This window comes from Oncorhynchus mykiss, chromosome 18 (genome assembly GCF_057628025.1).
Source record: "Oncorhynchus mykiss isolate SJ-2025 chromosome 18, ASM5762802v1, whole genome shotgun sequence".
NCBI classification, from domain to species: Eukaryota; Metazoa; Chordata; class Actinopteri; order Salmoniformes; family Salmonidae; genus Oncorhynchus; species Oncorhynchus mykiss.
In genome coordinates this window covers 54,751,229-54,766,297 of record NC_143039.1, presented here as the reverse complement: position 1 = coordinate 54,766,297, position 15,069 = coordinate 54,751,229, and the positions used below count along the sequence as shown (strand labels likewise).

The 15,069-nt window shown below is 47.6% G+C and overlaps 1 protein-coding gene across 2 annotated transcripts in view; it reads left to right on the top strand.

Moving 5' to 3' along the window:
- The window catches only part of trappc9 (trafficking protein particle complex 9), a 298,859-nt gene that overhangs the window by 186,483 nt on the left and 97,307 nt on the right, over positions 1-15,069 (top strand). The window contains exon 22 of one of the 2 annotated variants that reach the window (XM_036952949.2): positions 13,271-13,424. In XM_036952949.2, the coding sequence (XP_036808844.2) occupies positions 13,271-13,424 (154 nt within the window). Of the gene's footprint in view, positions 1-13,270; positions 14,145-15,069 lie in introns of those variants that run through there. The other variant, XM_090208801.1, reaches the window with a different exon arrangement.

Sequence of the window (15,069 nt, the reverse complement as noted above, 5' to 3'; positions counted from 1 at the left end):
CATTCCCATCCTCTTTCTCTCTGGCTCGCTCTCTTTTGTCCCCCATTCCCATCCTCTTTCTCTCTGGCTCTCGCTCTCTTTTGTCCCCCATTCCCATCCTCTTTCTCTCTGGCTCTCGCTCTCTTTTTTCCCCCATTCCCATCCTCTTTCTCTCTGGCTCTCTCTCTCTTTTGTCCCCCGTTCCCATCCTCTTTCTCTCTGGCTCTCTCTCTCTTTTGTCCCCCATTCCCATCCTCTTTCTCTCTGGCTCTCTCTCTTTTGTCCCCCATTCCCATCCTCTTCCTCTCTGGCTCGCTCTCTTTTGTCCCCCATTCCCATCCTCTTTCTCTCTGGCTCGCTCTTTTTGTCCCCCATTCCCATCCTCTTTCTCTCTGGCTCGCTCTCTTTTGTCCCCCATTCCCATCCTCTTTCTCTCTGGCTCTCTCTCTCTCTTTTGTCCCCCATTCCCATCCTCTTTCTCTCTGTCTCGCTCTCTTTTGTCCCCCATTCCCATTCCCTTTCTCTCTGGCTCTCTCTCTTTTGTCCCCCATTCCCATCCTCTTTCTCTCTGGCTCGCTCTCTTTTGTCCCCCATTCCCATCCTCTTCCTCTCTGGCTCGCTCTCTTTTGTCCCCCATTCCCATCCTCTTTCTCTCTGGCTCGCTCTCTTTTGTCCCCCATTCCCATCCTCTTTCTCTCTGGCTCTCTCTCTTTTGTCCCCCATTCCCATCCTCTTTCTCTCTGGCTCGCTCTCTTTTGTCCCCGATTCCCATCCTCTTTCTCTCTGGCTCGCTCTCTTTTGTCCCCCATTCCCATCCTCTTTCTCTCTGGCTCGCTCTCTTTTGTCCCCCATTCCCATCCTCTTTCTCTCTGGCTCGCTCTCTTTTGTCCCCCATTCCCATCCTCTTTCTCTCTGGCTCGCTCTCTTTTGTCCCCCATTCCCATCCTCTTTCTCTCTGGCTCTCTCTCTTTTGTCCCCCATTCCCATCCTCTTTCTCTCTGGCTCGCTCTCTTTTGTCCCCCATTCCCATCCTCTATCTCTCTGGCTCGCTCTCTTTTGTCCCCCATTCCCATCCTCTTTCTCTCTGGCTCGCTCTCTTTTGTCCCCCATTCCCATCCTCTTTCTCTCTGGCTCGCTCTCTTTTGTCCCCCATTCCCATCCTCTTTCTCTCTGGCTCGCTCTCTTTTGTCCCCCATTCCCATCCTCTTTCTCTCTGGCTCGCTCTCTTTTGTCCCCCATTCCCATCCTCTTTCTCTCTGGCTCGCTCTCTTTTGTCCCCCATTCCCATCCTCTTTCTCTCTGGCTCGCTCTCTTTTGTCACCCATCATCTTTCTCTCTGGCTCTCTCTCTTTTGTCCCCCATTCCCATCCTCTTTCTCTCTGGCTCTCGCTCTCTTTTGTCCCTCAATCTCTTTCTCTCTGGCTCGCTCTCTTTTGTCCCCCATCCTCTTTCTCTCTGGCTCGCTCTCTTTTGTCCCCCATTCCCATTCCCTTTCTCTCTGGCTCTCTCTCTTTTGTCCCCATTCCCATCCTCTTTCTCTCTGGCTCGCTCTCTTTTGTCCCCCATTCCCATCCTCTTTCTCTCTGGCTCGCTCTCTTTTGTCCCCCATTCCCATCCTCTTTCTCTCTGGCTCGCTCTCTTTTGTCCCCCATTCCCATCCTCTTTCTCTCTGGCTCGCTCTCTTTTGTCCCCCATTCCCATCCTCTTTCTCTCTGGCTCGCTCTCTTTTGTCCCCCATTCCCATCCTCTTTCTCTCTGGCTCTCTCTCTTTTGTCCCCCATTCCCATCCTCTTTCTCTCTGGCTCTCTCTCTTTTGTCCCCCATTCCCATCCTCTTTCTCTCTGGCTCGCTCTCTTTTGTCCCCCATCCTCTTTCTCTCTGGCTCGCTCTCTTTTGTCCCCCATCCTCTTTCTCTCTGACTCTCGCTCTCTTTTGTCCCCCATCCTCTTTCTCTCTGGCTCGCTCTCTTTTGTCCCCCATTCCCATTCCCTTTCTCTCTGGCTCTCTCTCTTTTGTCCCCCATTCCCATCCTCTTTCTCTCTGTCTCTCTCTCTTTTGTCCCCCATTCCCATCCTCTTTCTCTCTGGCTCTCTCTCTTTTGTCCCCCATTCCCATCCTCTTTCTCTCTGGCTCGCTCTCTTTTGTCCCCCATTCCCATCCTCTTTCTCTCTGGCTCGCTCTCTTTTGTCCTCCATTCCCATCCTCTTTCTCTCTGGCTCGCTCTCTTTTGTCCCCCATTCCCATCCTCTTTCTCTCTGGCTCGCTCTCTTTTGTCCCCCATTCCCATCCTCTTTCTCTCTGGCTCGCTCTCTTTTGTCCCCCATTCCCATCCTCTTTCTCTCTGGCTCGCTCTCTTTTGTCCCCCATTCCCATCCTCTTTCTCTCTGGCTCGCTCTCTTTTGTCCCCCATTCCCATCCTCTTTCTCTCTGTCTCGCTCTCTTTTGTCCCCCATTCCCATCCTCTTTCTCTCTGGCTCGCTCTCTTTTGTCCCCCATTCCCATCCTCTTTCTCTCTGGCTCGCTCTCTTTTGTCCCCCATTCCCATCCTCTTTCTCTCTGGCTCGCTCTCTTTTGTCCCCCATTCCCATCCTCTTTCTATCTGGCTCTCTCTCTTTTGTCCCCCATTCCCATCCTCTTTCTCTCTGGCTCTCTCTCTTTTGTCCCCCATTCCCATCCTCTTTCTCTCTGGCTCGCTCTCTTTTGTCCCCCATCCTCTTTCTCTCTGGCTCGCTCTCTTTTGTCCCCCATCCTCTTTCTCTCTGGCTCTCGCTCTCTTTTGTCCCCCATCCTCTTTCTCTCTGGCTCGCTCTCTTTTGTCCCCCATTCCCATTCCCTTTCTCTCTGGCTCTTTCTCTTTTGTCCCCCATTCCCATCCTCTTTCTCTCTGGCTCTCTCTCTTTTGTCCCCCATCCTCTTTCTCTCTGGCTCGCTCTCTTTTGTCCCCCATTCCCATCCTCTTTCTCTCTGGCTCTCTCTCCTTTGTCCCCCATTCCCATCCTCTTTCTCTCTGGCTCGCTCTCTTTTGTCCCCCATTCCCATCCTCTTTCTCTCTGGCTCGCTCTCTTTTGTCCCCCATTCCCATCCTCTTTCTCTCTGGCTCGCTCTCTTTTGTCCCCCATCCTCTTTCTCTCTGGCTCTCTCTCTTTTGTCCCCCATCCTCTTTCTCTCTGGCTCGCTCTCTTTTGTCCCCCATTCCCATCCTCTTTCTCTCTGGCTCTGTCTTTTGTCCCCCATTCCCATCCTCTTTCTCTCTGGCTCGCTCTCTTTTGTCCCCCATTCCCATCCTCTTTCTCTCTGGCTCGCTCTCTTTTGTCCCCCATCCTCTTTCTCTCTGGCTCGCTCTCTTTTGTCCCCCATTCCCATACTTTCTCTCTGGCGCTCGCTCTCTTTTGTCCCCCATTCCCATTCCCTTTCTCTCTGGCTCTCTCTCTTTTGTCCCCCATTCCCATCCTCTTTCTCTCTGGCTCTCTCTCTTTTGTCCCCCATTCCCATCCTCTTTCTCTCTGGCTCTCTCTCTTTTGTCCCCCATCCTCTTTCTCTCTGGCTCTCTCTCTTTTGTCCCCCATCCTCTTTCTCTCTGGCTCGCTCTCTTTTGTCCCCCATTCCCATCCTCTTTCTCTCTGGCTCTCTCTCTTTTGTCCCCCATTCCCATCTTCTTTCTCTCTGGCTCTCTCTCTTTTGTCCCCCATTCCCATCCTCTTTCTCTCTGGCTCGCTCTCTTTTGTCCCCCATCCTCTTTCTCTCTGGCTCTCTCTCTCTTTTGTCCCCGATTCCCATCCTCTTTCTCTCTGGCTCTCTCTCTTTTGTCCCTGATTCCCATCCTCTTTCTCTCTCGCTCTCTCTCTTTTGTCCCCGATTCCCATCCTCTTTCTCTCTCTCTCTCTCTCTCTTTTGTCCCCGATTCCCATCCTCTTTCTCTCTGGCTCTCTCTCTCTCTTTTGTCCCGATTCCCATCCGCTTTCTCTCTGGCTCGCTCTCTTTTGTCCCCCATTCCCATCCTCTTTCTCTCTGTCTCTCGCTCTCTTTTGTCCCCCATTCCCACCCTATTTCTCTCTGGCTCGCTCTCTTTTGTTCCCCATTCCCATCCTCTTTCTCTCTGGCTCTCGCTCTCTTTTGTCCCCCATTCCCATCCTCTTTCTCTCTGGCTCTCTTTTGTCCCCCATTCCCACCCTATTTCTCTCTGGCTCGCTCTCTTTTGTCCCCCATTCCCATCCTCTTTCTCTCTGGCTCTCGCTCTCTTTTGTCCCCCATTCCCATCTTCTTTCTCTCTGGCTCTCGCTCTCTTTTGTCCCCCATTCCCATCCTCTTTCTCTCTGGCTCTCGCTCTCTTTTGTCCCCCATTCCCATCCTCTTTCTCTCTTGCTCTCGCTCTCTTTTGTCCCCCATTCCCATCCTCTTTCTCTCTGGCTCTCTCTCTCTCTTTTGTCCCTGATTCCCATCCGCTTTCTCTCTGGCTCGCTCTCTTTTGTCCCCCATTCCCATCCTCTTTCTCTCTTGCTCTCGCTCTCTTTTGTCCCCCATTCCCACCCTATTTCTCTCTGGCTCGCTCTCTTTTGTTCCCCATTCCCATCCTCTTTCTCTCTGGCTCTCGCTCTCTTTTGTCCCCCATTCCCATTCTCTTTCTCTCTGGCTCTCGCTCTCTTTTGTCCCCCATTCCCACCCTATTTCTCTCTGGCTCGCTCTCTTTTGTCCCCCATTCCCATCCTCTTTCTCTCTGGCTCTCGCTCTCTTTTGTCCCCCATTCCCATCCTCTTTCTCTCTGGCTCTCGCTCTCTTTTGTCCCCCATTCCCATCCTCTTTCTCTCTTGCTCTCGCTCTCTTTTGTCCCCCATTCCCATCCTCTTTCTCTCTGGCTCTCGCTCTCTTTTGTCCCCCATTCCCATCCTCTTTCTCTCTGGCTCGCTCTCTCTAATGCATTCCTGTGCAGGTTAAGATGAAGTGTTCTGCTCTGCTGGTTGAATAATCAAAGGAAAATATGGACATGTGTATAATTAGAATTGGTAACATTTGTAGGTCTAAGATGGCAGAACCAGAAGACATAATTGCATGATCAGATTTTGATATACATCTGTGAGTGAAAAGGGGAATTGTCGTTGTCAGTCTCTTTTCTTCTTACACACCCCCGTGACGCAACGCTACTGTGCGTGTGCGTGCCCCTCTCTCCCTTCCTCCGTGTGTGTTAGTTTTTCTCCAAGCCCGACATATTCAGACGAACCGACACTTACAGCAATCAGATGATTCACAGCATTTCAGAGCAGGGCTGAAATGGACTCCCTCACAATGTAATGTAGTTATCGTGTGCTGTTGGTCCCAGGCATCGCATCATTTAAACACCGAGGTCATTGCACCGAGCACTGCCTCCATTAGGACCATGTTATTACACCCGTAAAGTAGGTCTGGCTGTTAGAGCGCTACAGGCCACCCATATGTGTGTGTTAAAATAATAATAATGTATACATATGTGTAAATTGGAAATGGGATTTTTGTATATCCCAACTCCCCCTGAGACACCATTGGAGAGTGAGGTCACGGCCAGGCTCAGCCATGGTCAACGGTGACACTGGAACAATTAGGGTTAAGTGCCTTGCTCATGGACAGATTCTTCACCTTGCCGGTTCAGGGATTCGAACTGTGCTTGTATTTATAATATATAAATATACATTTGTATTTATGCCTGCACACATAAACTAGCTACCTGTGTCACTACATAGTCCCTTGGGCATCGTTCCCTAGCCCAGTTACAGCAAAGCCATTGCTTTTAAAGTGGTAACAGTGTATTGCAGGGTGATGTTCACATTGAATGGAGGCAGCAGGAAGCTTAAACCCTTTCAAATGTTAATTATCTTACTGTATGAATAAAATATACATGGTTTCATATGGTCTCTCTCCCAGATGACATGCATGAACAGATTCATGCTCTGAAAGGTAGAGGAGGGTGAAGGGAGGGTGATATGGTGTGGAGGTGAAGGGAGGAAGAGGAGGGTGATATGGTGTGGAGGTGAAGGGAGGAAGAGGAGGGTGATATGGTCTGGAGGTGAAGGGAGGAAGAGGAGGGTGATATGATCTTGAGGAGAAGGGAGGAAGAGGAGGGTGATATGGTCTGGAGGTGAAGGGAGGAAGAGGAGGGTGATATGGTCTGGAGGTGAAGGGTGATATGGTCTGGAGGTGGAGGGAGGAAGAGGAGGGTGAAGGAAGGGTGATATGGTCTGGGGGTGGAGGAAGGGTGATATGGTCTGGGGTGGAGGGAGGAAGAGGAGGGTGATATGGTCTGGAGGTGGAGGGAGAAAGAGGAGGGTGATATGGTCTGGAAGAGGAGGGTGAAGGAAGGGTGATATGGTCTGGGGGTGGAGGAAGGGTGATATGGTCTGGGGGTGGAGGGAGGAAGAGGAGGGTAATATGGTCTGGGGGTGGAGGGAGGAAGAGGAGGGTGAAGGAAGGGTGATATGGTCTGGGGGTGGAGGGAGGAAGAAGGGTGTGAAGGGAGGGTGATCTTAGATGGGGATTAGGTCTGGAGACCCTCGAAGGCGGCCCCTAGTCCTCCCTGTCTTCTCAGACCGCAGTAATAGACTAGATTATGTTTAAACCCTGCAAGACGCCACAATCAATTCATAAGTAAAGTGCGGCAGTGGTTGAGAAGAAATGAGATTGTTGTTAACCCTTCCTTGTCCAGCAGCAGGGCTATGCAGCAGGCTCTATCCCACTGTTAGACCTGAGGTGTATAGGCTTCTGTCTTTGCACCTGTTTGAGACGTTACCTCATTTGGGAAATGTAAAGAATTGTTAGTAGTGTAATTGCAGTACCTATTCTATGTTTATGCACAAAAGAACAATCCCATAGACTATTTGCATTGTTGGAACAAGGCATTTGGTGGCTCAATGTGACTGAAGAAATGAAAGCAGTGCTGGTTTGAAGATGGGACTTCAGTCAGGGACATAAACCCACCACCACTAATGGATTCCATTCGCTCCGTTCCAGCCATTATCACCCCCTCAGCAGCCTCCGTTGGACTGTGTGTGTGCCTGCCTACTGTACATGCGTGTGTTGCATTTAAAGCAGAAGCTTCTCGTTTGTCTGCGCCGAGCTCTTAATTGGTATTTAATTTCTGCTGTCCTTTGTACCGGAGGCCTGTGAAATGATAATTGCATTGCTCTTCCTCCCTCCCTCCCTCTGATGGGTTTTGTGTGTGTGTGTGTGTGTGTGTGTGCGTGCGCGTGTGTGCACACTCCGGGCATTCATATAAACCAAGCAATACAAAGAGATGGACATCCACACATTGCTTAAAGACTGACATTTGTCCCTGTCATTAGGTATACTTTTTAATTCAGTTCAGTTAGTGTATAGGATGGAAGAAGTACCATCAGCTGTTGTCTGAAGACTATAGAATGCAGCAGAGTATTACACATTAAACTACTGTAGCGTTCCCTTTCTCACCTTTCCACCTCTGGCTTCTGGATGCTCACTGCTTGATACACACAATGTTTCTAATGTGTGTGTGTGGTGATTCATCATTTGGAGGATGGTGTGTGTGTTTTCAGAGAGCACACAGACTCTTGCAGCCACACTCACACTAGGGCACTCATTTTTTGGGTGATCTGTTTCTTCTCAGTCCACCCCCCCCCCTCCATATCAATGCTTAAACCACATCAGGAAACCACTTTTGAGGTCTGGGACAAATGTAAGAATGTAGGATGTTGGGTGTATTCAGCAGGGTAGCAGCCAGAGACCATTGTTTGGTTAGCGGTGTTTCTGTAGCTCGCATGTGATTGCAAAACAAATGTCCACTGGATTGATGCGAATAGTCATGACATCATTCTGCCAGGTAGGCGTAGGCTACCTTGTAGTTACTGTTGTAGTAGACCACACGTACACCGCCCGGCCATTCCTGTGGCGTTTCAGAAAGTTGCAGGAAAACACATCACTGATGCCTTTTGTTCATGTCTTATGATTAACTTGGGTAAATTAATGCATTTTCTATTAAGTTCAATACATTTAGTTGATTTCCTGTTAAGTTCAATATATTTTTGAATATTGTTGAATTCCGTTTTAATGTCTGGATTCTTTCTGTTTATAGGGCCCTATTAAAAAAAAAAAAAGGTCTCTCTTTCGCTATCTCACACACACACACACACACAAACAGAGGTCTGTTGGTTGTGACTGTGTGAACTGCACGGTGTTCTCTGTACGTATAGACACAGCTCCTCTGGGACCAGTGAGCTGAGCATCTATTAGCTGAGATCCACAGATGAACACACACATCAATATATCGACCCAGTGTTGTGGTACCAAGTAGAGAAAATGGAAATAGACACCTTTTTCCTTAATAAACGAGAGACGTTTTATTTATTTATTATTTAACCTTTATTTAACTAGGCAAGTCAGTTAAGAACACATTCTTATTTACAATGACGGCCTACCAAAAGGCCTCCTGCGGGGATGGGGGCTGGGATTATTATAATGAAAAAAAATATATATAACATAAATATAAGACAAAACACAACACGCGAGACAACACTACATAAAGATAGTCCTAAGACGACAACAAAGCAAGGCAGCAACACAACATAACAACATGGTTCCAACATTATTGTTTACAGACAACGGCACAAAGGGCAAGAAGGTAGAGACAACAATACATCACGCAAAGCAGCCACAACTGTCAGTAAGAGTGTCCATGATTGAGTCTTTGAATGAAGACATGGAGATAAAACTGTCCAGTTTGAGTGTTTGTTGCAGCTCGTTCCAGTCGCGAGCTGCGGTAGTCGACTATCAACTTCGCTGTGGGCTGGTGGAAGCTGCAGACACGGTGATCTGAGCTATCTGATTTTCCAGCAGTAGGCATATAGGTGCACTTGATTTGCTCTCCAGTTTGTACCTTCAGTCACATGAAATTGTTCAAAATGACAGTGAGAGAGAGAGAGAGAGAATATCTAAGAGCCTGACAAGAGAAGGAAAGAAACAGAGAGAGAGAGAGGAAGTGAAGGAGACAGACAGTCACTAGTTACACATTGTCATAAAGATTTGGGTGGTGATAAAAAACCTGGGCCCTGCAGCTGTTTCTCTGAATGTCTTTGTGATTTGACTGTTGTCCTCACGACACCGTCATCACTTTCACTTTGCTGGGGGAATCAATTTCTCTGTCATGGCCTGTTCATTTACTACCACATCCATCACCATTAACTGCACACAGGCCAGAAATAACGTAGGTTTTATATTGGTTTAAAATATTGATTTAAAATCGACAATTTTATAATGCAGTTTAAGTGATAGATGAATGAATGAAATAAAACAAAGAACCAAGACAGATGAAATCTGATTCTGCTAGATAGACACCAGTATGTGTGCAGAGCAGAGGATTTGACTTGCCTACTGCTCCAGAGTGTGACTGAGTGGATAGTATCATGTACGACAGCAGAAAAGCTCTGGGAACAGGCTAGCCTTGAATCACTCCTCTGTCAGGTTCACAGGTGGCCAACCCAGTGCAGGGCAGGTTGTGTCGTCTCCTTCCATGGGCTCTTATTGGCTATTGCAGGCCAGCAGGGGAAGTGGCTATTGGCTAAGACGGCAGACTGCATGTTTTTTTGGGCTCTTGGCTAACACAGAAGAAACAGTGTGAATCTGATGCCTTTTGTATCGCTTAACACCATACAGGCCCTGTGAGCAGACACTTTCACCTCCCTCTCTCTATCTCTTAACACCATACAGGCCCTGTGAGCAGACACTTTCACCTCTCTCTATCTCTTAACACCATACAGGCCCTGTGAGCAGACACTTTCACCTCTCTCTATCTCTTAACACCATACAGGCCCTGTGAGCAGACACTTTCACCTCCCTCTCTCTATCTCTTAACACCATACAGGCCCTGTGAGCAGACACTTTCACCTCTCTCTCTCTATCTCATAACACCATACAGGCCCTGTGAGCAGACACTTTCACCTCCCTCTCTCTATCTCTTAACACCATACAGGCCCTGTGAGCAGACACTTTCACCTCCCTCTCTCTATCTCTTAACACCATACAGGCCCTGTGAGCAGACACTTTCACCTCTCTCTCTATCTCTTAACACCATACAGGCCCTGTGAGCAGACACTTTCACCTCCCTCTCTCTATCTCTTAACACCATGCAGGCCCTGTGAGCAGACACTTTCACCTCTCTCTCTCTCTATCTCTTAATTAACACCATACAGGCCCTGTGAACAGACACTTTCACCTCTCTCTCCCTCCCTTCTTCCCTCTCTCTATCTCTTAACACCATACAGGCCCTGTGAACAGACACTTTCACCTCCCTCTCCCTCCCTTCTTCCCTCTCTCTATCTCTTAACACCATACAGGCCCTGTGAACAGACACTTTCACCTCTCTCTCTCTATCTCTTAACACCATACAGGCCCTGTGAACAGACACTTTCACCTCCCTCTCCCTCCCTTATTCCCTCTTTCTATCTCTTCACACCATGCAGGCCCTGTGAGCAGACACTTTCACCTCTCTCTCTATCTCTTAACACCATACAGGCCCTGTGAACAGACACTTTCACCTCCCTCTCTCTATCTCTTAACACCATACAGGCCCTGTGAACAGACACTTTCACCTCCCTCCCTTCTTCCCTCTCTCTATCTCTTAACACCATACAGGCCCTGTGAGCAGACACTTTCACCTCCCTCTCTCTATCTCTTAACACCATGCAGGCCCTGTGAGCAGACACTTTCACCTCCCTCTCCCTCTCTCTATCTCTTAACACCATACAGGCCCTGTGAACAGACACTTTCACCTCCCTCTCCCTCCCTTCTTCCCTCTCTCTATCTCTTAACACCATACAGGCCCTGTGAGCAGACACTTTCACCTCCCTCTCTCTATCTCTTAACACCATGCAGGCCCTGTGAGCAGACACTTTCACCTCCCTCTCCCTCTCTCTATCTCTTAACACCATACAGGCCCTGTGAACAAACACTTTCACCTCTCTCTATCTCTTAACACCATGCAGGCCCTGTGAGCAGACACTTTCACCTCCCTCTCTCTATCTCTTAACACCATACAGGCCCTGTGAACAAACACTTTCACCTCTCTCTATCTCTTAACACCATGCAGGCCCTGTGAGCAGACACTTTCACCTCTCCTTTTCTGCATCCCTCTCTTCCTCTCTCCCTTTTCCGGTTGTCTTCATCCACTGCCTTCCTTCTCGACCCGACCGGTGCATTATCAATGTACTAGACTGTACAGGCTGCATCCAATTGATACTTTTAAGGCTTAAATGTTGCCCCCAGTAAATAGTAAGACGTTTTTTTTGTTGTTTTTATGCATACAGAACTGAATCCTGGATGTGTTTCTGTTGCTTTAACCTCAGGCCATGAACTCTCTCTGCCTCCTGTTAGTAAATGAACCTGAACACACACACACCGTGGAGCGGGAAGCTGGGAGCCTCAGGGTGTTTGGTCTAACTAGATACATAATTTATCATTGGTCTGGGCTGGTTGGTAGACTGGACTCCTGCCAGGCGACTGAGAACAGTAGCAGGATCAGGATGGATGGATGGCATCAGAGAAGAGCACACCAGTGTTTCATTCACTGATGAAATGAGGACATACAGTTGAAGTGGGAAGTTTACATACACCTTAGACAAATACATTTAAACTCAGTTTTTCACAATTCCTGACATTTAATCCTAGTAAAAATGCCCTGTTTTAGGTCAGTTCGGATCACCACTTTATTTTAAGAATGTGAAATATCAGAATAATAGTAGAGAGAATGGATTTATTTCAGCTTTTATTACTTTCATCACGTTCCCAGTGGGTCAGAAGTTTACATACACTCAATTAGTATTTGGTAGCAATGCCTTTAAATTGTTTAACTTGGGTCAAATGTTTTGGGTAGCCTTCCACAAGCTTCCCACAATAAGTTGGGTGAATTGTGGCCCCTTCCTCCTGACAGCTGGTGTAACTGAGTCAGGTTTGTAGGCCTGCTTGCTCGCACATGCCTTTTCAGTTCTGCCCACACATTTCCTATAGGCCAATAGGATTGAGGTCAGGGCGTTGTGATGTCCACTCCAATAGCTTGACTTTGTTGTCCTTAAGCCATTTTTCCACAACTTCGGAAGTATGCGTGGGATCACTGTCCATTTGAAAGACCCTTTTGCGACCAAGCTTTAACTTCCTGACTGATGTCTTGAGATGTTGCTTCAATATATCCACATCATTTTCCTCCTTATGATGCCATCTATATTGTGAAGTGCACCAGTCCCTCCTGCAGCAAAGCACCCCCACAACATGATGTTGGGATGGTATTCTTTGGCTTGCAAGCCTCCCCCTTTTTCCTCCAACCATGGTCATTATGGCCAAACAGTTCTATTTTTCTTTCTTCAGACCAGAGGACATTTCTCCAAAAAGTACGATCTTGTGCATCTTGTCCATGTGCAGTTGCAAACCGTAGTCTGTCTTTTTTTATTGCGGTTTTGGAGCAGTGGCTTCTTCCTTGCTGATCGGCCTTTCAGGTTATGTCGATATAGGACTCGTTTTGTTGGTGGATATAGATACTTTTGTACCTGTTTCCTCCAGCATCTTCACAAGGTCCTTAGCTTCTGTTCTGGGATTGATTTGCACTTTTCGCACCAAAGTACGTTCATCTCTAGGAGACAGAACGCGTCTCCTTCCTGAGCAGTAGGACGGCTGCGTGGTCCCATGGTGTTTATACTTGCATACTATTGTTTGTACAGATGAACGTGGTACCTTCAGGCGTTTGGAAATTGCTCCCAAGGATGAACCAGACTTGTGGAGGTCTACAATTTTTTCTTTTGATTTTCCCATGATGTCAAGCAAAGAGGCACTGAGTTTGAAGGTAGGCCTTGAAATACATCCACAGGTACACCTCCAATTGAGTCAAATGATGTCAATTAGCCTATCAGACGCTTCTAAAGCCATGACATAATTTCCGGAATTTTCCAAGCTTTTTAAAGGCACAGTCAACTTCGTGTATGTAAACTTCTGACCCACTGGAATTGTGATACTGTGAATTATAAGTGAAATAATTGTGGAGTGGTTGAAAAACTAGTCTTAATGACTCGTTGCCTGCTGAAATACTTTCTAGCACCAGTTATTTGCAAACAAAAACACTTTAGTAGTACTTATGATGTTGTTGAATCAAGTGTTACTTCTTTTTCTCTGTGCGTGGCAGTGCCGTTTGGGGTCTGTCTCCTGTATGTCCAACCGTTGCTCTCTCCTCTGCCCCTGTAGGATGGCTCAGTAATACTAAAGTCTCTGTCTCCTATGTGTCTAACCTTTTCTCTCCTCTCTCCCTCCCCTTTAGGATGGCGATCCAGGTGGATAAGTTTGACTTTGACACTTTGCCCCAGCCAGACCAGGAGGCCTTGCGCTACACCAACCCCAAACTACTGGAGGAGGAGAGGCTTCACGCCCAGGCCTCTATGATCAACAGCACCCTGGGCATCACCTGGAACATCATATCCTTTGTTGTTGGATGTATACAGAACCCGATTAGAAGGCATCTGAATGCTTCATCTGGAGGTCCCCTGGCTAGGGTGTGTGCCTGTTCTACTGCACTGACAGATGGAAGAACGTATGGCCGAATGTGCTTGCAGCCCTGGGCCCTGAAGAAAAGGTAGTGCACTATATAGGGAATAGGGTGCCATTTGAGACACATCCCTAGTCAATATGCAGGCAGGGCGCTCAATCAGAACCTCTTAGGTAATGAGGGGGCTGTTACCAACACACTGTCTCAGTGTTGTTTAGAATGGCCTGTCAAGTTGTTACAGGGAGGAAGTGTACAATTAATAATTCATCGAAGTCCCTGTGCTGTTGAACTTGCCTTCATACTGTGTTTTCCATTTTAGTAGTGCATCAACACTCCTGTGATTGTATGCATTTGTTTGATCGGCAAGCAGTTTGGCAGCAGAGTGCATGTGTGTGCGCAGGCAGGAGGGACGGCAGTATTTGATGTTACTAGCTAATGTCGTTGTTTCTCAGAGGGTAGGTCAGAGAGCCGTGCATGACAGAAATCAGCTCCGCTCTGAACTGGGCTGTGTGATTGTTATTGAGGCTGGTCCATTATATTAGGAGGGATATTAAAACCTTCTCCCGGACAGGATAATGCAGGTCTAGTTACTATGCAGTTCAAACCGTAGGCTTCCTCCTCACAAAAAGACAGGACACCATCTCCAACCAAGCACTTGTTCAATGGATTTAATCATTTTTTGGTTATCTGAAATTATGTTGGAAAAACTTTTGCAGAACGAAATGAGTTTTTAAGTATAGAAAACTAAGACCAGAAGGGTTGCAATCACATAATATTATCTGGGTCACCCTTGGCTTGGCATTTATTGATAATAACATGCATTGTTTATATCCTAGTTCTGATTTAGGAGGTGTTCAGAAACACCTTAACTTGCTGCTTTCCAGACCATGCAACTTAGCCTAGCCTTAATAGAATATCTCCCATTCACTACCCACCCACTTCTGGTCCCAGCCCCCGTCTCTGTACGCGTCCACACGGCAAGGACACAGGCACGTCACGGTGACGCCAGGCCTGGAGACAGTTGGGTGGATGGATGGATGTCAGAACGGAGTTGTAGTTTCCTCCAGCCTAGTTCAATGTCACAGTGTCTGTGTGCCACATCTGCATCTTTCAGCACCATGCCCTGTAGGAGCCTGTGTGACAGACAGCACACACCATCTCTCCTCACTCCATATTCTAATTCTGCCATGCTGGGGAGTTTCTGTTCCAGTCATTCTAACTGTGGTGTTACTTTGTCTGTTCAGTCATGTTAACTGTGGTGTTACTTGATCTGTTCAGTCATTCTAACTGTGGTGTTACTGTCTGTTCAGTCATGTTAACGCTGTGTGGTGTTACTGTCTGTACAGTCATTCTAACTGTGGTGTTACTGTCTGTTCAGTCATGTTAACGCTGTGTGGTGTTACTTTGTCTGTTCAGTCATTCTAACTGTGGTGTTACTTGATCTGTTCAGTCATTCTAACTGTGGTGTTACTTTATCTGTTCAGTCATTGTAACTGTGGTGTTACTGTCTGTTCAGTCATGTTAACGCTGTGTGGTGTTACTGTCTGTTCAGTCATTCTAACTGTGGTGTTACT